The 25,265-nt window shown below is 41.6% G+C and overlaps 1 protein-coding gene across 2 annotated transcripts in view; it reads right to left on the bottom strand.

Moving 5' to 3' along the window:
* Nucleotides 1–25,265, bottom strand: part of CTNND2 (catenin delta 2) — a 777,587-nt gene that overhangs the window by 154,744 nt on the left and 597,578 nt on the right. For both annotated transcript variants that reach the window (XM_047074403.1, XM_047074404.1), the window contains exon 11: nucleotides 15,715–15,898. In XM_047074403.1, coding sequence (XP_046930359.1) covers nucleotides 15,715–15,898 — 184 coding nt within the window. The remainder of the gene's footprint in view (nucleotides 1–15,714; nucleotides 15,899–25,265) is intronic.

Raw genomic sequence — 25,265 nt, 5'->3', positions numbered from 1 at the left:
TAACAGGCCAACCCTGAGGCAATGACGTCATTGGGCAGCGCTCCACCTGGATTCTGAAAGCCCAGGCCTGCATCTGGGTTCACGGCTTCCCAACATGGGCTCTAGAAACAACTACTCAACCTTTCGGAGTTTCAGGTTCTTCTTATTTAAAATTGGCGGGGGGGAGAACCCCATAATAACCTCTCCTTTATAAAGCTGTCATGAGATTTAAGTGGTGATTGGTGGTATTAAGGAGTTTTGTCCACATTTATTATTCCACCGTGCTCATCAATCAACAGTCCAACGGCTTCCTTCAAATGAGGTGGGTGACGAAAACAGTATCATGAGGAACCATGGGCAATATAAGGAAACTGCAAAGACAAAACCTGCAGACTGTAAGAAAAGGTATGATGGTGAAACTAACTGATGTGGCGGTTTTATTTGGCAGAAATATCACAAAAACCCCACACTGAAAGACAAGTACGTATGTGGCTGTAACCAGGAGGTTAATCTCATGTGGAAACTGGCGATCATGCAAAGGAACATTGTCTCTGTGACCGGGAAGATTTTATTAGTCACCAGGAGAATTGAAAGGTTCCTTGCTTTGGTGAAAATTCATACAGGACAGTTCTGGGTCACACAGAAAAGCAGCCAGGGAAGGGCCACTCACTGGTTGTCTCATTCACTCACTAGTTATCAGGGATCTACCAGGTGCCAGCTATGGCCCTAGGGCTGAGTAATCCAGGATGACAATGACATTATCCTCATGTGGATGAGAATGTAGCTCTCTGGCCTTAAATACACAAGCACATGGGCAGAGATGTCACTTCAAATAGTCAGAAGGTCAGATTAAAAGCTCAGAATGCTTTGTAAAGGCATCAGGGAAGCCCTGATTTATATGGCAAGAGAAAGTGCTGGGGAAAGTCTCTCTGGATAGGAGGACACTTTTAAGCTGCGATCTGAAGGGAGAGGATAAAGTCTTTCAGGTGCTGGAAGTCACATGCAAAGGTCCCGAGGTCACAAAGACCACGGTGTATAAAGCAATAGAAAGAAGGCCAGTACTGCAAACACAGTGAGGGCAGAGGGGCCCAGCGCAGGGCTGGAGACTCAGGGGATCTGTCCAACTTTGCCCACGTAGCTGCAGTGAGTTGATATCAGTCCTCAGAGTTTTAAAGCAAAAGCATAACATTCACGTAGTACCTTCCTTCTAAGGACTCATGCAGAGTGATATAAAGACAAATGGCCTTAATAATCTAGCAGGCAGAGAGAAAACTTCTCTGGAAAAAAAGGACGCAAGAAAAGGCAAAAAATCTGAGAAAAAGAAAACAATCTGGGGCAGAAAATGTAATGCAGAGAAATGCACATGAAATGAGTAGGGCTATGGAAAACCCTTTGCTCCTTAAAAAGTTATATATACAAGTACCACATGATTCAGCAGTCCCTGCTGTTCCTCAGTGCATACCCCAGAGAACTGAACACAGGTACTCAAACCAATACCTGTGCATGCACGTTAACAGCAGCATTAGTCACAGGAGACAAAGGGTGGCCACAGCCCAAATGTTTATCGACGGTCTATAACACAATGTGGTATATCCACACAAGGGAATATTACTCTGCTCTAAAAAGGAATCTACATCACAGATGAACCTTGAAAGCGTTATGCTAAGTGAAAGAAGCCATTTGCAAAAGACTGTTAGTGCACGATTCCTTTCCAATGTAATATCCAGAAGAGGTAAATTCATAAAGACAGAATGCAAATTGGTGGCTGCCAGGGCCCGCAGGAGGGGGAATGTGGAGTGACTGCCTAATAGGTACAGAATTTCCTTTGGGGGAAATGAAAATATTTTGGAACTAGATAGAAGTGGTTGCACCAAGTTGTGAATGTATAAATGCCACTGAATTGTTCACTGTAAAAAAAATTTTTTTTAATGTTTTTTAATTTATTTTTGAGACAGAGAGAGACAGAGCATGAGCAGGGGAGGGGCAGAGAGAGAGGGAGACACAGAATCTGAAGCAGGCTCCAGGCTCTGAGCTGTCAGCACAGAGCCCGACGCGGGGCTCGAACTCACGGACTGCGAGATCACGACCTGAGCCAAAGTCAGACGCCCAACCGACTGAGCCACCCAGGCACCCCATGAACTGTTCACTTTTAAATGGTTAATTACATGTTATTGAATTTTGCCTGAAAAAAATTTTAAATGACAGATTGAAAAAATTAGGGAAGAAAATGTTGGAGATGTGAGGGGCTCATGCTAGAATCAAACAGAAGGTGCCCCTTGGGTGGAGGGACACATTTGTGTCGGTCAGATTGATCCACGGGTCAGGTTAATCCGATCTCCACGGTTTATTGTGCTTCTCCGGCTTCACCTGAATTAAAGCCCTCAGAGTATAAAAGGTTTCTAAAGAAAGAGGAGGAAGCTCATAGGCCCTAAGAGGTGCGAGGTAAGGGGTTCCCTTTCTCCAACAGCACCCTGGTCCCGCTGGCCACATGAGTGCGTGGACCCTCGGCTCTGCCTTTCTGAGCTGCTGTCCCTCCCGGGCCTTTTCTGAAGGTGTCCTTCTAAGCTTGCAGGGGATCCTGGCTAGGTGCTTAAAAGGAAACAACAGGATAATCTGTTTCAATTATCTCCCCTCAAATAGGCATGGGCCCTGAAACATGGTAATAAACCCAGGCACCAATTCCTTTGTGAGCCTATTACTGAAGGTACTGCCTGAAGACGCTTGGCTTCATCTGATTTGGGAAGCACCAGCCTCTTAATCTATTTCAGCTGCTTAGGAGTGACAGGGGTCAAGGACAGATGACATCTAATCACGTTTCCTAGTCAGGATGACAGTGCTGCGTGCAGCGGAGAAATAAGTAAGGTTCCTTTATGTTTTAGGAAGAAACTTATCAGTGCTTCTTTCACACATGGTAAGGAGAAGGACCCTTCAGGCCTTATTAGGAGTCTAAGCAAAGGACGAAACCAGTTTTCTGCAAACCACGTAAGCACTCGTTCCATGCAAGAGACCATAAACCATGCTTCCCGACAGGCCTTAACAGGACAGGAGGGTTTTTTTCTTATTTGAAATAATTATTTTTTTTTTTGCAATAAGCCCCATTGGCTCCAACCACTTGACCCAAACTTGTACAAAATAGAGAGCTCTTAGAGCCGTAAGTACCAATCACAGCGACAATGCTTTCATTTAGCAGGACCCTCGTTTGTTTATATAAATTAGCCCACAATTACCAATTACATTGTTGGTCCAAAATAAGGTCAGGGAAAATGTAACCCTGGAAAGAACGATGGTCTGGACACAAAAAGTCCAGACAGGGCAATTACAGAGAATTATGGGGGATGACTCATCAGCTGGCCTCTTCCTGAGTATTGCCACTCTCACATAAAACCTTTGTGCTAACACAGCTACTTTCTGGTCATAAGTTACCTTAAGAGAAATGTAATTAGTTGTTGGGATTCATTAGCTCCAGTCAGAGTATTCAGGGCACAGCACCTTCCTTGCTGGTTGAGTGCTTGTTAATGGGGAATAATGATGTATTTGTACCTCTACAGGATAATAGTGAAGGACGGAGGGAGGGTTGAGCCGAAGTCCTGGCATGCCTGTCCTTTTACTTAGCAGACTGAAAAACTGAAAAAGAATTTATGACACAGGCCAAAAAAAAAAAAAAAAAAAAAAAAAAGGACAGTAGTCTAAAAATCGAATGCTGAAGGTTGTCAATCTGCTGGCCCGTGTTGTTACTACCTACTGCTTCTTGTGCTTAAATATTCTGGAGGCAAGAAACTGCAGACCCAGCATGAAATCTAGGTAGGGCTGTTCTTCTCTGCCTAAGGAAAGCATCTGAGGTAGTACTTCCAGAATCTTCTGCCGGCTCAGAACAAGAACTTTCCAATGAGAATGAAGAGATAAAGGTTTTTGTATCTAGTAGCTTCCCCAATTCTCTGTTTCCAGAACACGTAACTTCTTATGAGATGGTTAAAATCTTGCCAGAGAGGCGACCAGGAGCTCTACGACATAGGGCAGGGAACCGAGTAGTTATTCTATTCACCCCCACCTGCACCTCTGCTTCCTGTGATCCCCACCCTGCCATAGCTCTCTGAGTCAGAGACCCCACTTGTCACCTCTCCCCATCACAGCTCCAAAGGGCGATGGAGAGGAACCCACAGAATGGGCCATCCCAGTCAGCCTTGACCCGCAGCTGTCCATCAAATGCCCTGAAGCAAACAGTGATGGCTCCGTGACCAGAGGAAGGCATCAACCCAGTAAAGGGGGACAGTGAGAACAGGATGGAAATTCAAACACTTCCCATTTTTTTATTTCAAAGGGTCCTTTGGTCAACTAAGGGACAAGTGGAACTTCAAATATTCTTGGTCAATTAAGGAACACCCAGACTCAAGAAGAGGAGAACGAGGGGGGCAACAGAGTTTAGAGCCAGGTTGTGCAGAGTAGAGTTGTGCGTTCAGCTCTGCACTCTGGAATTCTACAGGATGGTGGGTGGGAGGCGTGATCTCCGAGCCGGTGCTTTGGAACCGCTATTCATGCTCTCACTGGTTATGTTTCTCTTCTCCAAGAGGAATGGGAACTGGAAGCTGGAGGTCTTCACTAACGCCACTGGGTGTGGGCCAGCTTCCACGCGTGCTCCGCTTGTCCTCCTGGATCTGTCCCCATCTCTCTGGTTGTTTTGTCACAACTCTGGCAAATGCTGACTTTATTTAGTTTAAAATAAGTGCCACTTGGAAAAGGGAAAGGAGAAATGGTATGAAAATAGATGTGTTAAAATACTGGAGAGGATTAGCATGTAAGTGAAACTGTTTAGTGAACTCTTTCTTCTTCAATTTATGGATAATAGACTTGTTTCTTTGCTTCTCCTCCAGGGAAGCCACTTCTGATGCGATGTAATATAATTTGGGAGGCAGCAGGAGGAAAAATTATATTTTTAATATCAAGAAGTTATGAAGGATTTGAAGAACGATCCAGCTCTGACGACTTGCTTTTTATTTATCAGGGAGTTAACACCCTACAACCCAATGTTTTATAGGGATAAACTTTAAACACCATTGTCTACCAATTGGAGATTAACTAAGCTTTTTTTATTTAATCATTTTTCAAAGGAAGTAATTTGTTCATACTAATGGAAAGGTTTGAATATTCATGTTCTAATAGGAAGGATGACTACTCATATTGAGAAGATAAAATTTAACATTTGTTTGTCCTTTTAAAAGAAGCCCACACTTGCAACCAGATTATAAGATAAATAATTCAAAGCAAGTTTTAGTTAGATCCTGGAAATTTTCATAATTAAGTAGATCAAAATTTGCAGAAATAAGTTGTGGAAACTTTAAGAAGGAATAGCATGATGGGATATCTTATATTAAAATTTTCTATTTATGGTGAAGTCATTATGCTCTCACTTCTTCTAGCTTGGGAAAACAAAACAATGTTTGGGGCGAAATGATCCCTATTACTATTTCATGGAACATAAATGCCAGAAAGAACTTTGCAGAATTATGGTTAGTCCTCTGGGGGATAGCAATGTCTTCTGAAAGAATTAAAAAATGAATTCTTTTCTAGACTTTTCCTAATAGAAAAGATAAGAGAATGCAAAATCCTGAAGAGAGAGAAAGCTTTAAGACTACAGGATTTAACAGCGAGTCAGTTAAAAATAAACAGTTTCTTAAATGTAAAGAAAGAATGGATTAGTAAGAGAGGTAGGTTGCCCATGAAAACATTGAAAAAAAAAAAAAAGAATATGGCCTTCTGAGGCATTCTTTAGGAGAGACGCGCTCCAGCTTTTCCAGTTCTGGGGCAGCCTAATGGAACTTGGAGGCAATCAGCTTGTCTTAATGACATTATGAATCACTTTCAATAGCAAACTCCACAGACCGTGCCTATCTGCTCTCCCTTGCAACACCCATGCCTACCATAAGGGCCAAGCGCATAGTAAGGACTCAAGAGAACAGATGTTGAGACAGTGAAGCTTTCAGTCAATGTAACTAGCTCCTCTTGTTTGGATTCCATATTACCAAGCAATTTTCTGGTTTAATGTGACTTCTTAGTAGCTAGTCTATAGAGAACGAAAGCACTGGTAAAGAATTAGGCTTGCGTAACGACCATAAAATTGCACCCACTCAAATCTCTCACTGCAGGAGCATCACTGATGGTCCAGCTGCTGTGCCCTGAGACTCGTACTGTGTTTGCCTTCATACTCAAGCCTCACTCCCCATGGGTGCTTCCGGCCAGTGACCCAGCTCTGCAGCAGTGATAGGGTAAGCCTTGTCTTGGGAGATGCGAGGCTCCTTGGAACAATGAACTGGGATTAAGAACGCTCCAGTGGTCTGGTCGACATCCCCGAAAGTCTAAGACACTTTCACCCACGCAACCAACATTCCTTCCTTCTTTTCTGCTCTCCTTCACTTGGGGTCAGACCTGCTGCATCATGTGTGGTTTGAAGACTCTGTTTTCCCTCTCATTTTCCTCTCCGGTGTTACCCCTAGTTAAATATCTTGCATGGACTGCTAATTCTGTCTGGGTGTCTGCTTCTCTTAGGATGTGGGCTGAGCCGGCATCCTAGCCTCAGTGTAAACAAACAAATGTGTTTTGGGGCTGCTCCTTGCCTCTGCCTAATGGAACATGGTGATGTGGGAGGAACCCAGCTGAGGCATCATTCAACCCGGGATTTATCTCACCTTTCCCTCTCTTACTAACGGTATGACTTGGGGCAACCTACTCTTATCCTCATGAGCATTAACTTCTTGATCTGTAAAATGGGATAGGGGATCCTACCTCACTAGATTATTGGGACAACTGTACCAGACAGTGTGCATATTAAAGACACATAAAATCGCAATGGGCTTTTAACAGATGTTAAGCCAAAGCTAATTTCCTTCTGATATTATTGGAGCTTTAAGGTCCAGTTTCTGGCCAGGCAAGGTCAAAGGCCAGGCCCTGGAGTCTGTGGCATTCAATAGTGATGCCCCACTTGGGGAAGCCTCATTTGGAGATCCCAACTTGGAGATTTATAAGAAGAGATCAGGACACAGAGGCATGTAGGGAAGACCATGTGAGGACAGGGCAAGAAGACGGCCATCTACAAACCAAGGAGAGAAGGCTTGAGAACCACCAGACCTGCTGACATCTTGATCTCAGACTTCTAACTTCCAGGATTGTGACAAAATACATTTCTGTTGTTTAAGCCGCCCAGTCTGTGGCATTTTGTTACAAAAGCCCCAGCAAAGTAATACTGTATAAACTTGTTAAAACCTATTAATAGCATATAGATCTATTATTATAAAGTAATAAAGTATGAACTTCCCTGATTGGGTGACACAGAGTGAGCTAGAAAGCTGGGGTGCTCCATGGGAGGTGGGAGCCCTCGTCACCAAGGGAGCTGCTGAGGTGGGCAGCCCAAATGTCCTCTCGGATGGGTCCTAATACTCCAAACTCCTTCGGCCACTCAACTTGTTCCCTTCCTTCAAAGAAGACCTTCATTGCTGAGTCATGACTCAACAAAACCATTCACTCTGCATCCATGATAGACCCAGGGATCAGAAGTAGAGAGCTGCTCAGGTGAGGAATAGCCTCTGCTTTGGGGCCAGGTATGGGAACACCAGGCGTGAGTGGGTGAGCGGCTCTCCTGTCTTCATAGCATCCATACCGTCTATGTCATTCCTGTTTTAAGTCCCTGGATAAAGAGCGCTCAGTTCAGCTGCAACACAAGATTAATCCAGAACTCATTATACAAGACTTAAAAAAAAAAAAAACTGGGGCATCTGGGTGGCTCAGTTGGTTGAGTGTCTGACTCTTGGTTTCGGCTCAAGTCATGATCTTGCAGTTCGTGGGTTCGAGCCCCTCATCAGGCTCTGCACTGACAGTGCAGAACCTGCTTGGGATTCTCTCTCTCCTCTCTGCTCCTCCCCTGCTTGCTCTCTCTGTCTTTCTCAAAATAAATAAATAAACTTAAAAAAATAAAAGAAACACTTTTTAAAACAGATTTAAAAAATTTTTTTTACTACATACACTATGCTGAAGTAAGTCAGACAGTGAAAAACAAATGCCATATGATTGCACTTACGTGTGGAATCTAAACAAACAAGTCAAGAACACCAGAAACCAGCTCGTAAATACAGAGAACAAACTGATGGTTGTGAGAAGGGTGGGTGTGGGGGGATGGGCAAAATGGGTGAAGGGGCGTGGGAGGTACACGCTTTCAGTTATGGAATGAGCAAGTCACGGCGACAAAACCATTCTTTTTAATGGTTGAATAATATTGGCAACCAACTGAACCGAGCTTAAAAGTAACAATAATTCCTCCTCTTACCTATGGCTAATGCCAGGGGCAAACCAAATAAAATAAATGTCCTTGGAGCTTTCCAGCCACAATATGGTTATCAGCAGTGTTACTTGGTGAACGGGTTTTCTCAAGGTCACTCCAGAATGAGTGGACCCATGGGACCAAGTGCTCATCCATTAGATGGGTTAAAGTGACCAGTTGAGGGTCTGAGTTTAATTATACTCATAAGCAAAGGCTCAGTGCAGCTCCTTTGATGGGCTTAATAACATTCTCGTGTGCACAAAGATAGATGGAAAAATTAGGGTTGCATATTGTTGTCCTTCAGGACAAGATGTTGAAGTGGGAACAGAATAATAAAAATAAATAAATGACTCAGAGGCTCTAGGAAATGAGCTGTGGAAGTTAGCAAAGCTAGCCTTATGCAAATACTTCGGCTGGAGATAAAGTCCTAACTATGCACGACAAAACGTAACACAGCCAAACAGTATTGGAACGGAGTTGTCTTATTGAGCTGGCAGATTAAATGGTAAAAAAGGACACTTGGCAAGGCCTCACCTACAGTTCACTCTGAAATGACGATAATGGCCATGACAGGGATCTTTAGGATATTGATCTCTGGTATTTTAAATGGGAAATACAGTCATGTTTCACGCGAAATGCAGAAAGCATTCATCCCGTCCCCAGCTGCTGGAGCCAACTTCCTTAAACGATCCCTAAATGTCATGTGCCCTGCCTGAAAAACCTAGAATGGCTCCTGGCTCCCAGAATAACCCACACAACTTTCAGAAGGTAGTTTAAAGGTTGGAGGAAACGGGAAGTTGGTTCATAAATAGGAGCAGAAAACACAAAAACCAGATCCACGTGTTTCGCGTCTACCCAGTCCAGAGGGTGCATGCGATCCTTCTTTGGCTGAGGCTGGGCAGAGCCCAGTCCTGTACCAGGGATGTCTGGCCTCGCACCTGAGCTGTGGAGGAAGATGGGCTAGAGAACAAACAGCTCCCTATCTGGGGAGTTTGTTCTTGTGCCTGAACACTGTTTGGGGACAGGCAACATCTGGGAGTCAGCTGCCATTTCCCCCTCCCTTGGCTGTGTTCTCTGGTGGCTCCCTGGATTTGTAGGCCCCCTCTGGCTACTTACTAGTGTGACTGTAGAGGTTCCGATGGTGCCAGAATAAGGTACCCCCCGCACTGGGCATGGGGCGTGGGGCTTAACACAACAGAAACTTTTTCTATCACAGTTTGAGAGGTTAGAAGTCCAAAATCAAGGCGTCAGCAGGGCCATGCTCCCTCTTGGAAGACTCTGGGGAAGAACCCTTCTTTGCGTTTTTCTCATTTCTCATGGCTTTCAGCCATGCTCGAAAGTCCTTGGCTTTTCCCTGTATCGCCTCAATCTCTGCCTCTGTCTTCACATGGCCTCCTCCTCTGTGTCTATGTCCTCTTATGAAGACACCATCGGGGCACGTGGGTGGCTCAGTCAGCTCAGCGTCCGACTCTTGATTTCAGCTCAGGTCATGACCTTGCAGTTCACGAGTTCAAGCCCCTTGTCAGGCTCTGTGCTGACAGTGTGGAGCTGGTTTGGGATTCTCTCTGTCCCTCTCTCTCTGCCCCTCCCCAGCACGCGTGCTCTCTCTCTCTCAACTTCAAATTAAATAAATAAAACAAACAAACAAACAAACAAACAAACACCATCCATTGGATTCAGGCCCACCCTAAGTCAGTATGACCTCATCTTAATTTAAATAGTTTTACCCGCAAAGACCCTATTTCCAAATAGGGTCACATTCTGAGGTTCCTGGTAGACATAGCTTTTGGTGGGGGGGGGGGACACACTTATTTAACCCATTACAACGATCTCAGCTACAACGAGCTTGTCCTCAGGAGGGGCCAGTCTGACCTTCACTTTTCAGCAACCAGGCTGTGGTTGGGCAATACACGTTATAGTTGAAGCTGATCATTTCGGCCCAAGTTAGGAAAAGTATTGATTCTATGTGGTACCATGAAACAATCCTCACGCAGAACTGAATCTCTTTCAAGGTCTGACTTGCCTAATTTAGGCCAAAGGAAAGCCATTTCCTGGAGGACTCCTTCATCATCAAGTGAAGAAAAAGCTAATCCAACAGCTTCGTGCATACTTACGACCTAAGCCATACCTAACGTTTTACCACATTCATTTTAGGCCATATTTGAAAATGGTTTTTATCAAACAGTAAAGCTTAAATTGGGCAGTATTGGAGCAAAAGACAAACATCAGAAAAGAGGAAGGGGCAAGGAAGAGGGGGAGCATTAGTGTGTGTCCAGGGTGGGGGCTGGAAGAAGGATGCTGGCAGAGACGCAGTCCGACCCCCACTAATCACCGGGAGCCATGAACCCCACAATCTAGCCGCCATCATTCTTATCAACTCGCTCCTCCAACAAAATTTCAGAGATTTTTTTTTCTCCCATTTCTATCTCTTTCCTCAGTGACAGATGGATACTTCAGGAACAAATAGAGATCTGCTTTTGAAAAATTCCATTTCCTACCCCAAAATGAATTTTAAATGGAAAAGGACTAAGGGCATTAACTTTTCATTTTATATGTCATATGTGCTTAAATTTTTGCTATGTCAACATGATATGACATCTTTCCGTGAAGATTTACCGTACCTTTTGAGAGAAGGCAAAGGCAAGAGTCTCTTCTCTTTAGAACACTCCCCATGAGTATGGCCCCTGCTGCAGGCTGGTGGGGCGTGTGGATACCACTAGGTATCGGTACATCTGCCGCCAAAGAGAAGTCTTGAGAAGCTGGACAGAGTTTATTACGAATGTATACAAGTATCTAACGTTTGAACAGTGTTAGCGGTCCAGATTTTAGCTTAGGAAGGCATAGGCTTTCCCCGCCCCTCCTCCCCACCTTAAATTTCACTCTGATAAGCTTTGGAACATTTAAGAGTGGTACAATTTGCATTTATAATATATTTTTTTTGTTTCTGAAAAATGAAAAGATGATGTCTTTTAGAATAGCAATTGCTTAAATGCCTACCCTCGGCTTCCCACTCCGAAATGACACAAACAAATTTGAATCCTGCTAGGAACAAAAATTAAGAACACTGCTCTACATCAGTGACCCGATAAATGTACTTTTACCCACCATCAACGCTCCTACTGGAGTCAAAAGCCACCCAGGTTAGGAAATACTATCCTGGAAAAAGAGTGGGGCCATCAGTAAAAGAGAATCAAGCCATCAGTAAAAGAATGAAGGAGCCTGAGTACTGGGGAAATAATGTCAACCTTGTTTTCTAGGGTATGTCTTAAAATACAGTCTTATATTTTCAAAAAAGGCATCCATTGCTCTGACTAATTGCCTAAATTAAGATTTAAGGTGGAGGTGGCGGGAAGGGGCTGACGTGAGGCTCCATGACTAACTGTCCACATTGCTTCCCACTCCATACTGGCAGCCTTGGGAGGGAAGAATGGGAAGTAGGAAAGGAGAAGGAGGAGGAAGACAGTTGGTAATGTGGATGGGTGTTGGCTGAGATGATGCCATTCAGTGGATGTCCAGAAGCAAATTAAAGGAGCCAACACAAAGGAGAGCGAGTCCATCCGCCAACTGGGTGCTCGGTGGGTTGTGAGGCTCTGAGCACAGATGTGTTCCTGGCACCTCACAGGACATTGTGTTTCCTCTCTGTGTGGCACAGCGGGAGCAGGCTGGACCGGGAGTCGGGATGACCAACTGACCATAGACTATTGAACTTATAATAAATATGAGAATAAACAATGTATCCGAAGTAGAAGTTTCTGGTCCCTGGAAGATGGGGATTTTATGAATCAAAATGTTCATTTTCAAAGTCAAAATCTTACCTCTATCAACAATGTATAAAATTATCCGATAGACATGTTGCCAGGTCAAACCTCGGAATGAACGAACGCACACGCACACGCACTCACACAGCTCCATTCTTCAATTTCTCAACGATTCATGAGAAAGGAGAGTTTCCATTCCAACTCAGTATCAGGGAAAATATCACCCGAGGGCAGATAGCTGAATTAAATTTAACTGACATCTCACATATCAAAAATACTTAAACAGTGACTCATGTACCTTGCTACTTGTAATTTTTTTTTTTTAAATTCCAAGTGTTGTTTGATAATGAATGGTAATGGGAAAATCACACTCTCAAAATAAGTTTATAAAATGTATAATTATGAAAAGGACTGAATTATATGTAACTCCTGATCCTTAAAGGTTGTGGAGGGTTTCTAGAAGTTGAACTCTATAAAAGCGAATAATTGAAAACAATCTTAATATAATCGGATGGTCCTCAACAATGCCTTAGTTTTAAAAATGATTCCCTAACAAGGAATAAGATCTAAAACAGGAAGACAGTAAGAAATCTTTTGTGCATATTTTACATTATTTTTTAAGGTTACTAATTTTCTTTGCCTTTACAGTGAAATACCCATAAATCACATGAAATGAACTGAAATATTATCTGCCTGTTGTGACACTTAACGTGGTGTATGCCAACTTAGTCCCAACTCACATCGAATTCCTTATGCACCCATGTGCGGACAGGTGCATTTTGTTGGCCAAATGCAGCTGGCTCTTTCTTACCCACTAAACAAGCTCCTGAAACATATACTGAACGTTCTAGCCAGATTTCATGGAATATGATAGCAGTGGTCATGACACACTGCAAAATAATTCTAACATGTAAATTTGGCATTTTTATACAACTTAGGCAACTTTCAAAACCAAAGCTATAAATTAATACACCAAAGTATGCAAATGTTACACAAACTTCCTATATCTTTTTTGCTGTGAAAATTCACTGTATCGTTTTTGTATGCAATATAAATTTAGTCCATGAAAATGACAAGAACAATTGCTGAGTTTTTCTTGTTTTTGCTTTTAGAAGCACCAAAGCATCAAATTCTTTCTAAATATTTTGATAGAAGAAAATGTTCTTTGCAAAGGTACAAGTCCAGATATGATTTATAAACTGAGACAATCTGGTTGTTCATATACATTTTAAGGAGTACATTCGAATCGTTTCTGCAGTTCCCAGGGGGCTTTTGCTGAGCCTTGTTTATTTCTGCCTCCCTGATCCCTCTCTGGCAAACAGCAGACACTCAGTAAATGTTCGTGGTTGACACTGCTGAAAGGCAGGAATAGCGTACAAAGTAATTTCTTTAACATAAACAAAAAGCCAGGCTTTCTTGGAAAAATCAAGAATGCATATAACCTCAACAATTAAAATCTAGAACCTTCCATCATGCTAAAAACATTTGTGACTGTTCTGGTGTGCCAACACTGGTTGTAAGTTACGTGTCAAATGTTAGTTGGAATTTCTTGAACTTTGTCCACCGAGTCTTTGGTAAATTCATTTTCGCCCCTTCCCAAGGCTATTTTCTTCCTCTCTCAGCTCAACCTGCTCATCCATGTGGAATGATTCACAAACACATTTAAATAAGAGAGGACAAATTATTATTTTCCTGTAGAAAGGCAGGGGTTTGATGAAATAAGGGGGAAATTAAGTATTTACCATATATTGTTGGGTTTTGCTTTGCCAGTTACATGATAAACTCAGAAAAGTGGGAAAACCCTTAAACCTGGTTGACTAAGGAAACCCAATTTGACTACAGGAAATTCTTTCTAAATCAGATGTCCCCCTCTTTGCTTCCTACGATGTGTCTGCTCCTGGCCATATTCAGTGTAAGCAGCACATGGCCAACCCGCTGTATGTGTGAACAGAGAGGGATGGATAGTTTCTCTGATCTGATCCTGATCTGACCTATCTTCACTCTGCGTCACATCCCAGATGCTCAACTCAGCCAGATGACTTACAAAGCAGACCCATGAACCCACATGGTCTAGCTTCCTCATCTGACTTTTGATCAAATGGTGCTGAAGGTATGCTCTTAATGGAGGTGGCCCACATCCATAAGTCTAACATCTTGAATGTAGACTTGTGTTACTGTATCATTCAGAGAGAGTTTTACCTGACGGAGTTCACCAAGTCTTTACTGACCATACTTCTACAATTGATTCCGAGGCACTTCTTCCATGATCCTTATTAGGAACAATGACACTCTTTAAGTCAAAGATGCTAAGAAGGGAAAAAACGACCCATAATAGTTGAAAATAACTGGACTAGAAAAATCAGGTATAAAAAGTTGGAAGTGGCTTACAGCTTTAGCTTTGGGAAGGAGTTATATTTCTTCTGGTGGGGCAGGAGTTTTCTGAAGGATAACAGAATGTAAGAGGTTATAAAATGAATGTCTCAACAGGGAGTTTTGGAGAACTGTAAATTTGGCTTATGGTAAAGCTTAGCCAGAGAAATCATGTCAAAAGATCATTATTTCGTGACCTTGAGGAACAGCAAGATCGTTAGAGGATTTCCTATTCCTGTCTGTGAATGTATGTCGATATTTATGGAGGTAGACTCACTTTATCTCCCTCTACACACACACATTTACACAAACGCACCACCCCTCTCAAGACTGGAGGCCCAGAGCATTGCTATACATATGCATGAGATAATTATTATTAATGTCACCAAGGTGATTTTGTTCCTTCTCAGTAGAGACCAGTTTTTGCCCCTGGAAACCAATCAATTGCAGGCAAGATGACAGCTTTGAGGCAGCTCAGCTAAAACAAACCTGTACATTTTATGTCTGAAATATAGATCATTTGACTGGGTACCGTGGGCTGCTCTTGTACTCCCACCTCATCATTAAGTTTATCTGGCAGAGATTTGCAACTTTGGTACCAAATACAGCATCCTTGGGGGCACAGTTGCCCGAGTTTGGAAAAAATGTATCTTGATTATTACCTTCTTTTCTAAGAGCAAAAGTTAAACAAAAATTAAGGTGATTCTAAGACTTCTCAAGAGATTTCTGGGGGATGATTTTTGTAAAAGGGCACTGAGAGAGAACTAGAATGTATTTGCTACTTTCATTATTTAAAAAAAAAAAACATTTCATACAACAGGCTTTATTAACAAGTTATCTCTAAGCATTATGGGCTCCGGTAGTCACACAGACAAACTTTTAAAAATGAAAACCAAAATTAGTGATGTCACTTAATTAGCTCCCTACGTATATGTCATAGACTCTCCCCCCACCAACTGGCCTGCCTGGTTATTCCATACGCATGATATACTGTAACATGGGAAAGAAACTACTGTGAACTATTGCTTTTAATCAAAGAAAACTAATTACTTTTGGTTGGAATGAAAATGTTTATTTTTTGCCCAAGACTCAAGAAAACACGTTAAATAAAAGACTTATAGAAGAAGATGCCTACACCTCGTCAGTACCTCATTAGAAATGATTTTTGCTAGCCTCTTACCCTTCTTCACCATGTCAACATTCATCTTTCTGGGACGCTCTGATCCTCAGGAAAGCAGCAATGAAAATTGCAGAAGCAGAAAGCATATGACAGCAGCGGGAGGCAGCAAGGGTGCCACTCACCTTAGGCATCCGGTCGCATTTCGCAGCACCTGTGAGGAATGCAGCTGTATTTTCCGATCATCCTGGAGTGGTGAATTTTCCCAGCCCGAATGGGGGATAATCACGGCATTGGTCAACACTGCCAGGGTGTCCTGGATGATTGGCATCTTGAGGGCGTCACAAGACGAGAGGTTCCAAAGGACTCCTGCAAGATACACACAAACAGAGCTTTTGGATGGCCACTCTTTTTTCTCATCTCAAAACCGTTTTCCCTAATCAAGTTAAAGTCAAGGGCAAGGCGGACTTAGAGAGTGTGAACGCATGACCTAGAGCGCACCCTTGATTTTAGAACATCTCTGAGAACCCATTAAAGGGCTGCTGTGAAAATCTGACAAGCAGGCATAAGACTTGTGACACCATTGTCTTCGTTCCATCTCGAAGAGGGTGAGGTCTGATCTGAACTATGGATACCAACCAGGCTTCTGTTCACTTTTAATACAGCGGGCCTACGTATCCAAAAATCTAACCAACACAAAAGAATTGTGAAAGTTATCTGAGCTATGAACTAGCAGGACATCCTTGTTTTATCCAAGACCTCAATATGCACATATGGACAGTTTGATGCGGCCTCCATTTAGAAACGGCCACCAACACGTAGGACCTTATGAGAGTCCAGCATCAGGTCTGATGCTCAACAAGGAATTTAAATTCACTGTCACTTGTGACAGCTTTGTCAGTTTTTCTCAGAAGGCAATGCTCGTGGAGGACGCAGAGAACAGGGAGCAGTAGAAAGCAGAGGGCATGTCCGCAGAGGACAGACTAGAACAGAAAGTAACGTAGGCAGAGCAAAAGCTAAAGTTTTAGGACAGATGGCATGTTTTAGGGTTTCAAATATTTTTATTAACAATTTTTAATGTTTATTTCTGGGAGAGAGAGAGAAAGACAGAGTGTGAGCAAGGGAGGGGCAGAGAGAGAGGGAGACACAGAATCCGAAGCAGGCTCCAGGCTCCGAGCTGGTAGCACAGAGCCTGACGTGGGGCTCGAACTCACGAACTACAACATCATGACCTCAGCTGAAGTCGGTCGCTTCACCGACTGAGCCACCAGGGGCCCCTTACATATTTTTAAAGGAAATCTTAAAAATAGGATTAAGTTTAGAAATGTTCCTAAGTATTACGTATAAGTTATAACATCTGAAAATGCTCTTAAAGTATTTTTTTGTTGTTCAAAACAGAACACATGAAGGTAAAATAAACAGAATTATATTCTAATTTTTTATGAAAGACTGTATTTTCTTCTCAAGACTAATCTAAATATACATCATCATTGCAGACATGGAGAATAAAATATTTATTTTTAGAAACACAACTTCCAACTTACTTGTTTAATAAGCTTTCAATAAATGTTAACATGAGATTGCATTTTATCTACTGTGTTATGAATAGAACAAACAGAACACAGGTACTTCTGAAATTTGTTAGTTTTTCATGGCACATGTTGAACTTACCAAGGGCATTAATAATAGTCATCTGAGTGTTGACAATGTTTGATTGTTAACAACTGAAGGAACACTTTTATTTTTTATTTTTTCCAATGTTTTTATTTATTTTTTGGGACAGAGAGAGACTGAGCATGAACGGGGGAGGGGCAGAGAGAGAGGGAGACACAGAATCCGAAACAGGCTCCAGGCTCTGAGCCATCAGCCCAGAGCCCGACGCGGGGCTCGAACTCACGGACCGCGAGATCGTGACCTGGCTGAAGTCGGACGCTTAACCGACTGCGCCACCCAGGCGCCCCTGAAGGAACACTTTTAAATCAGTTCTATAAAAATGTGACTACAGAGACAAATCCTCTCAGTTGTCTTTCAAAATAACATTTGCTGGGAATTTTACTGAAGTAAATGCAAAGGAAACAAAATGTTTTTGCCGCCCCGTATATATAAACCAATCCTTTAGCACAGGGGGTTGGCTCAAGGGCAAATCCTGCCGGCTTGTTTTGGTAAATCAAGTTTTATTAGAACATAGCTCTGCCTGTTTATTTACATACTGTCTGTGGCCTACAAGGGGAGAGTTGAATATTTGTGACACAGACTGCATGGCCCCTACAGCCAAAATCATTTATTATGTGGCCCTTTATGGAAAGATTTCGCCCACCCTGCTTTAGTATATAGACCATTTTCTATAAACTTCTATGCACATGATTGCATTACCATTAGAATTGCAGACTGGGTACACACAAAAAAATGCTCAGTGGTACACAGAAGGTGCTCAAAAATACATTCTGATTCGGACGGGTTTGAAATGCTAGCAATATTATCACATACATTTATCTTGCTTTAAATAATATATAAAGCTGCTTATTCAGTCCATTAAGAGAGATTTTACCAAATTTTAGAAAATCAAAATACAGGGGCACCTGGGTGGCTCAGTTGGTTAAGTGTCCAGCTTAGGCTCAGGTCATGATCTCGTGGTTCGTGAGTTCGAGCCCCGCATCGGGCTCTGGGCTGACAGCTTGGAGCCTGGAGCCTGCTTTGGATTCTGTGTCTCCCTCACTCTCTGCCCCTCCCCTGCTCATGCTCTGTCTCTCTCTGTCTCAAAAATAAATAAAACATTAAAAAAATTTTTTTAAAGAAAATCAAAACACATTCATTTGCAGTCTTGTGAAAATTTTCTTTTCTCATAAAACAATTAGGTTTTCAGATTTAAAAAAGCACATTACAATGAAATTAATATCTACCCAAGTATCTGAAGAAAACTTAAAAAAATACCACATTACAAGGATTGTGTCTGTTCTTCTAAGGATACAATGCACACACATAGAGCCAGAAAATATAATTTTTTTCATTCTTAAATCCCGATTTGAAAATACCAATACATGAAAATTGAGGCATATATGTTTTAAAATATGGATGGTATTTTTTTTTTAAATATAATTTATTGTCAAGTTGGCTAACATACAGCATATATAGTGTGCTCTTCGTTTGGGGGGTAGATTCCCGTGATTCATCGCTTACGTACAATACCCATTGCTCATCTCAACAAATGCCTTCCTCAATGCCCCCCCAATTTTCCCCTCCCCCCACCCCCCCATCAACCCTCGGTTTGTTCTCTGTATTAAGAGTCTCTTATGGTTTGCCTCCCTCCCTCTCTGTTTGTAACTATTTTTTTCCTGTTATGGGTGGTATGTTTTGCTCTAAAATACATTTCCTCTAAAACCTAATTAGTAAAAGAAAGTCTTCTGCATTTTTACATGCAATGAATTTAAAAGAATCTAAAGGCATTCTGCAAAAATAAAACAATCTTTACTGTTTTCTAACAACCAGGAAAAAGGTCTAAAGAGGGGGAAATCAAAGGAAGTGTGAAGGCCTAATCTAATATCTGACAAGAAGTGAATGATGGGACAGGAGATGGTCCAAGATAACTCTTTATTGGGCTCTTCTCTTCATTACCTTCCTCATTAATTCATTAGTGTAACCTGATTCAGCATTTAGCATGGACAGAAGTTTCCTTGTTTCCATTCATCCCACCTTCCAGACTGGCTGCATCCGTGTTTCATGTTCCAGACAGCTTATCATTGCGCTAGATCCCGCCTCTGAACTTCCTATACTAATTCCCATCTGCAACCCCCAAGTGCTTCCTGACCCGTGAGGGGTGCACTGGACCTGTGATTGGGGGCAGCTTTTATCTCCTCTGTTTCGATGAGGGCTTGGCCAGATGGATGTAATGCGGCAGAATTTCTTTTGAGGGGAATTCAGAGAGTTTTGGTTACATTATCTGGACGTATAGACCCTCTCGAGTGTAGAACCAGAGGTCTCTGGGGGTTATTTGAGATAAAGGTTGACATGTCTGACAGGAGTCAAAAGCGGGAAACAGCCAGAACTCTAAAGCTGTCTTGTTACAGACAGACACACACACACTCACACATACACACACACACACACCTCTACACACACACATCCATAGTCCTGGCAGACGGGAGAGAGATTACTTGAGAAAAATGGGCATATCTAGGCATTCTCTATAAAGAAACGAGAAGTCATTGTTCTGCTTAAATTTCTCTTCACTCCGTCCTCTTCCCTCTGTGCTGGCTTCACATTTTTGTTATTCTCTTTTTTGACATCCCCTTCTAATCCCGGAGCCCAATCCTTCTCGCTGGGAGTGAGCACTGGACTTAGAGACTTGCCCTAACTGACGTAATATGGTGGAGGTGGCTTTGGAGACTCAGTCACAGAAAAGGTACCGCCGCTCCCTCCAAGTTCTGTCTCGGCTTCTGCTGGTTGGAGGGGAAGCCAGCTGTCCCGCCGGGAAGATCTTCCAGTGCTGCTCTGCAGAGGCCTACGGGGCAAAGAACCAAGGTCTCCAGCCAACAGCCACGTGGAGACTGCCTCGGGCGCGGAACCTCCGGGTCCAGGTAAGGCTTCAGATGACACAGTCTCACGTGGGACCCTGAGCCAGAACCACCCAGATTTGCCACCCCTGGAGTCCTGACACTCAGACGCTGCGTGGGATCCCTTCTCTTCCCCCTCCTTTGTCTCTGTCTCTGGGCTGTTTTTTCCCTTCTACCACACTTTTTTCCTGGCTACCCCTCTCGTAACTTAGAGCCCCTGGTTCTCTTACCCTCTTCATCTGCTGTGAGAGAACAGAAGATACAGGAAGGAGGATCCACCTAAATACTGCAACTAAATGCAAAGTGCATTTTAATTTAGATTACAAACGCTGATTTTTTTTTTTTTTAGTTCACATGCTGCCGAAGTGAGCGTGATAGGTGATTGACTTTTAAGAATGTAACCATCTTCATGTTTACAACTTATTAAATGACCATTTCCTTTAATTTGGAATAATAGTGTCTTAGCTTCCCATTCATGCTGTAACAAGTTACCACAGACATGGTGCTCAAAATGATGCATATTTATTATCTTACAATTCTGCAGATCTGAAGGCTAAATAAAATGCATGAGCAGGGTGACGCTCCTTCTGGAGGTTCTAAGGGAGAATTCCCTTGTCTTTTTAAACTTCTAAAGGCTGCCTGTGCTCCTTGGCCTGAGGCTTGCATCACTCTGTCCTCAGCATCCATTATCACATCCCCTTCTGGGATTCTGAACCTCCCTGCCTCCCTGTTATAATGATACTTGTGATCTCTCTGAGCCCACCTGGGTAATCCAGGGATAATCTCCCCATCTCAAGATCTTTAACTTAATCCCATCTGTAAAGCCCCTTTACTACCTAAGATAACATTCACAGGCTCTAAGATTTAGGATATGGACTTCTTTGGAGGGCCAACATTCAATCTACTACACATTCCCCTTTTTTAAAAATTTTTTTTAATGTTTTTATTTATTTTTGAGACAGAGAGAGACAGAGCATGAGCGGGGAAGGGGCAGAGAGAGAGGGAGACGCAGAATCTGAAGCAGCCTCCAGGCTCTGAGCTGTCAGCACAGAGCCCGACGTGGGGCTCGAACTCACAGACTGGGAGATCGTGACCTGAGCTGAAGTCGGACGCTTAACCGACTGAGACACTCAGGCACCCCTACACATCCCCTTAAAATATTGCTATGCTTAAAACAAAGTTAAACCTCTTATTACAGCTTCATGGTCAGGCATTTCCCTAAATCTCTAAATTCATCTTGAATCATTCATTCACTTATTCACTCCATGCACATTAAGGACCTAGGTGCCAGGTTCCGTGTGGGATACTGTGGATACATTACTGAAGAAAACAAACGTCCCTGCCCTCAGGGCCCTTCCATTGCTGTAACTGTAGTCATTTTGCTGCGGGCATCATGGCCATATTTCTTCTCCTTGAACACACAAGCTCCTTTGAAATTCCGATCTCTTAGACCTATGGCTCTCTTAGCCTGGAATATTCTTCTCTAGAGCTTTCCAAGGCTGATCTTTCTTTCTGCTCACATGGTACCTTAAAGGTGCAAAAACTCAGCGAAAGTTTTCTGGATCACTCTAAACTAGCTTCCCAGACACCTGCTATGAGAGTATTTTAATTTTTAGCAGAGACCTCATCACTAACTCCTATTTCCCATTATTTGAACTTCTGCCATTTCCTCACTGTTCCTCCCCAGCAAGGTCCCAGACACGACATGAAACCAGGGGGCCTGAGTGTTCATAGCATACAGAACACATAGAATACACAGAATATGCTTTGACACATATTAGGTGCTCACTATTCAGGTGCTGAATAAATACAAGAATTAATAGCGGGATGACAGACCTTTGTAAGATGACATGTGCTCCAGGCAAATGAAGCCATGATGTAAAAAAACAAAATAGCAGATATATTATAAGTAATAAGTCCAAGTGAGAATACAAAATGTTATTTCAACAACACTATAACCTCCACAGAAATACAGATAATATAACTCTACAGAAATTCCACTTTTAGCTAGTAGAGAACAATTTATGCCGCTCAAAGACATTAGTCAATTTAGCATTAGAAGGCTCATCTCCAATGTTGTATCTGAGTAATTATCTTGTATTAACTCCTTGATAATTCTAAATTAGCTAAGGTAGTACTAAAATTTCAATTTGTGAAAAAAACCTGTGGAATAAACTGAATTCACAGTGATATTTGGTATCCATACAAGCTACCTCATTTATTCGTATCTGAAAGTAACATAAAAATGTTTTAGTATTTTGGTTGATGGTCACTAGCAAATTTCAATTTACCTGTTGAAAATATGCTAATTTCTTTGAGGTTAAAATCTCTAATAAAATTTTTGTAGCATCTTTCCTTTAATTATATGGATTCAAAAGCTTTCCTTTAAGTGTAAAATTATTGCTGTTCCAAATATAATTTTGACAGTAGGTTTAGTTGAGAAGACATTTAAATAACTAATTATGTATACTAAATATATTTAAAATATAGCTTATTTTTATTTCAGGCACAGGGTGGCTCTTTTCCCTGAGATTATCCATATTCATAAGCAGTAATTGGTTTATTAAAATTTCTTTAATAAAATCTTAATTACTTTCATTGGATCCTTTATTTTAATAGAGGGTAATTGTGTGGTTTTTTTTTTCCCTAAAAGAGGTAAGGGATATCTTAGAAAAAGAAACTCAGATTGACAAAAAATACATTTTAATAACCTTAAGTCTTAAATCATAATAAAATCAAACATTGCCTCTGTCTGTGCAGGCCTTTCCTATGACCCCCTCATTTGCTTTTAATCTTTAGACCTAAAACATAATCTCTGAGCATCAGTGAGGCTCAAACCAAAGAAAAGTTACACTGAATTCATTTTAAATAAACGCTTCAAAATTTATTTTAAATTCACCAGCTAATTAAAAATTAACTTAATATATATGAAGATTTACTTTTAAATGAATCTATTACTCATCTTATTCTGTGAGTGAAAATGTGTACATCTGGGGAAGGGAGAGAAGAGAAAAGAATGGGAGCAAATGAGTTTATCTACTTTCTCCATCCACACCATTCACACTGTGAGTCATGGGTGGGTGGAAGGTGACTGATCAAAATCTGGAGGCCCATGACACGCTGTACTTGATTTATGCTGTGTGCACATGTGTGTGTGTGTATGCATGAGGGCCTGTGCCTCTGTGTTATGTGTGTGTGTGTGCATGTATCTGAGTATTTGGGTGCGTGATACAGAAACTCTCAACTGTCCCTGAGAAGTCATGACCCTCAAGGTGTGGTTGTGAATTAGGATTGTGTTGAAAGTTCTTCCAGATGGTATGCGGCATAGCTTCAACAAGATTTGCACACAGCCTCATTTAATGCTTTTAAAAATAAAAGCACTGACCTCAAAGATAAAGTCTACCAAAATGTTGCGACAATAATGGGTAGTTGAAAGTAAAAAGCAACTCATGGGACTACATCAAACTAAAAAGCTTCTGCACAGCAAAAAAAAAAAAAAAAAAAAAAAAAAAAAAAAGAAAGAAAAGACAGAAAAGAAAGAAAAAATAAAGGCTACCTAGGAATGGGTGAAAATATTTGCAAACCATATATCGAACCAGGGGTTATATCCAAAGTATGTAAGGAACTCATACAACTCAGTAGCAAAAAATAAATAAACAATTTGAATAAATATTGGCAGAGGAACAGAACAGATATTTTTCTAAAAAAGACACCCAAATGGCCAGCAGGTACATGAAAAGATACTCAACATCACTAATCAAATCAAAACTACCGCTGAGATATCACTTCACATCTGTTAGAATGGATATTATCAAAAAGACAAGAGGTAAGTGTTGGTAAAGATGTGGAGAAAAGGAAACCCTTAGGAACCACTGGGGGAATGTAAATTGGTACAGTTGTTACGAAAGACAGTATGGAGGGACCTCAAAAAATTAAAAATAGAAATACCGTAGTATTTAGCATTCCAATTCTGGGTACATATCTGAAAGAAATGAAAATAGGTTACAGAAAAGATATCTGTATTTGGTGTTTATTGCAGCATTATTCACAATAGTCAAGATCTAGAAACAACTTAACCATCTTTCAGTGGATGAATGGATAAAGAAGATGTGGTATATATATTCTTAGAATATTACTTGGCCACAAGAAAGAGGAAATCCCGCCATTTGCAATAACATGGATGGAATATGAGGACATTATGCCAAGTGAGATGAGCCAGAGAAAGACAAATACTGTATGATATCACTTACGGGTGGAATCTAAAAAGCCAAACTAATAAAAACAGAGAGCAGAATGGTAATCACCAGGGTTTGGGAGGTGGGAGAATTAGGGGGGTGTTGTTTAAGGGTACAGAAACGCAACTAGTAGATAAATAAGTTCTGGAGATCTGACGCACAGCTTGGTGGTCATGAACAACAATACTGTATCCTGCAATTTACAACTGCTAAGAGACTAGATTTTAACTGTTCCCACCACAAAAAGAAATGATAATTATATGACATGATAGATGTGTTAGCTAATACCAAGGTAGTAACGTACTGTGATATATTAATGTGTCAAATCAACACCTTGTAGACCGTAAACTTCCACAATGCTTTATGTCAACTGTATCTCGAAAACAATAAAAAAAAATTTTTTAAATACGCGATGTGAATGTTACTTTGAGAAGAATAATTACAGGAAATGGATGCGACAGTCATTCTGTAGTGCATGCAGAAGAGTGTTTTAAAACACATGTAACACAGATGGTTATAAGAGTGTGAAATAGAAGAATTTAACTTTAACATGTAGTGTTATGCATCACAGGAAATTTTACTTTATTTTATCATTTTTTAAATCATTTTTAAAATTTAGTTTTGAGACAGAGCGAGCAAGCACGAGTGGGACAGGGGCAGAGAGAGGTGGACAGAGGATCTGAAGCAGGCTCCACACAGACAGCAGCGAGCCTGACATGGGGCGTGAACCCATGAACCACGAGATCATGACCTGAGCCAAAGTCGGACACTCAACCGACTGAGCCACCCAGGCACCCGTCCGTCATAGGAAATTTTAAAAGTAATTGTATATATTCTTTTTTCAGAAAAGTCAGATTGGATGCTGGATATAGTGACAGAGTCTTAATGAATTTTATCAATGGAATATCAGTATTTCCGGGTTATAAAAATTCTCTGTTAAGATTTGAATCT

The sequence above is a fragment of the Lynx rufus genome, unplaced genomic scaffold (genome assembly GCF_022079265.1).
Source record: "Lynx rufus isolate CCGP_SWC_20201006 ecotype Redwood Valley unplaced genomic scaffold, mLynRuf1.p SCAF_1, whole genome shotgun sequence".
NCBI lineage: Eukaryota > Metazoa > Chordata > Mammalia > Carnivora > Felidae > Lynx > Lynx rufus.
The sequence above is the reverse complement of the archived record's forward strand: the minus strand, read 5'-3'. Positions and strand labels throughout refer to the sequence as shown.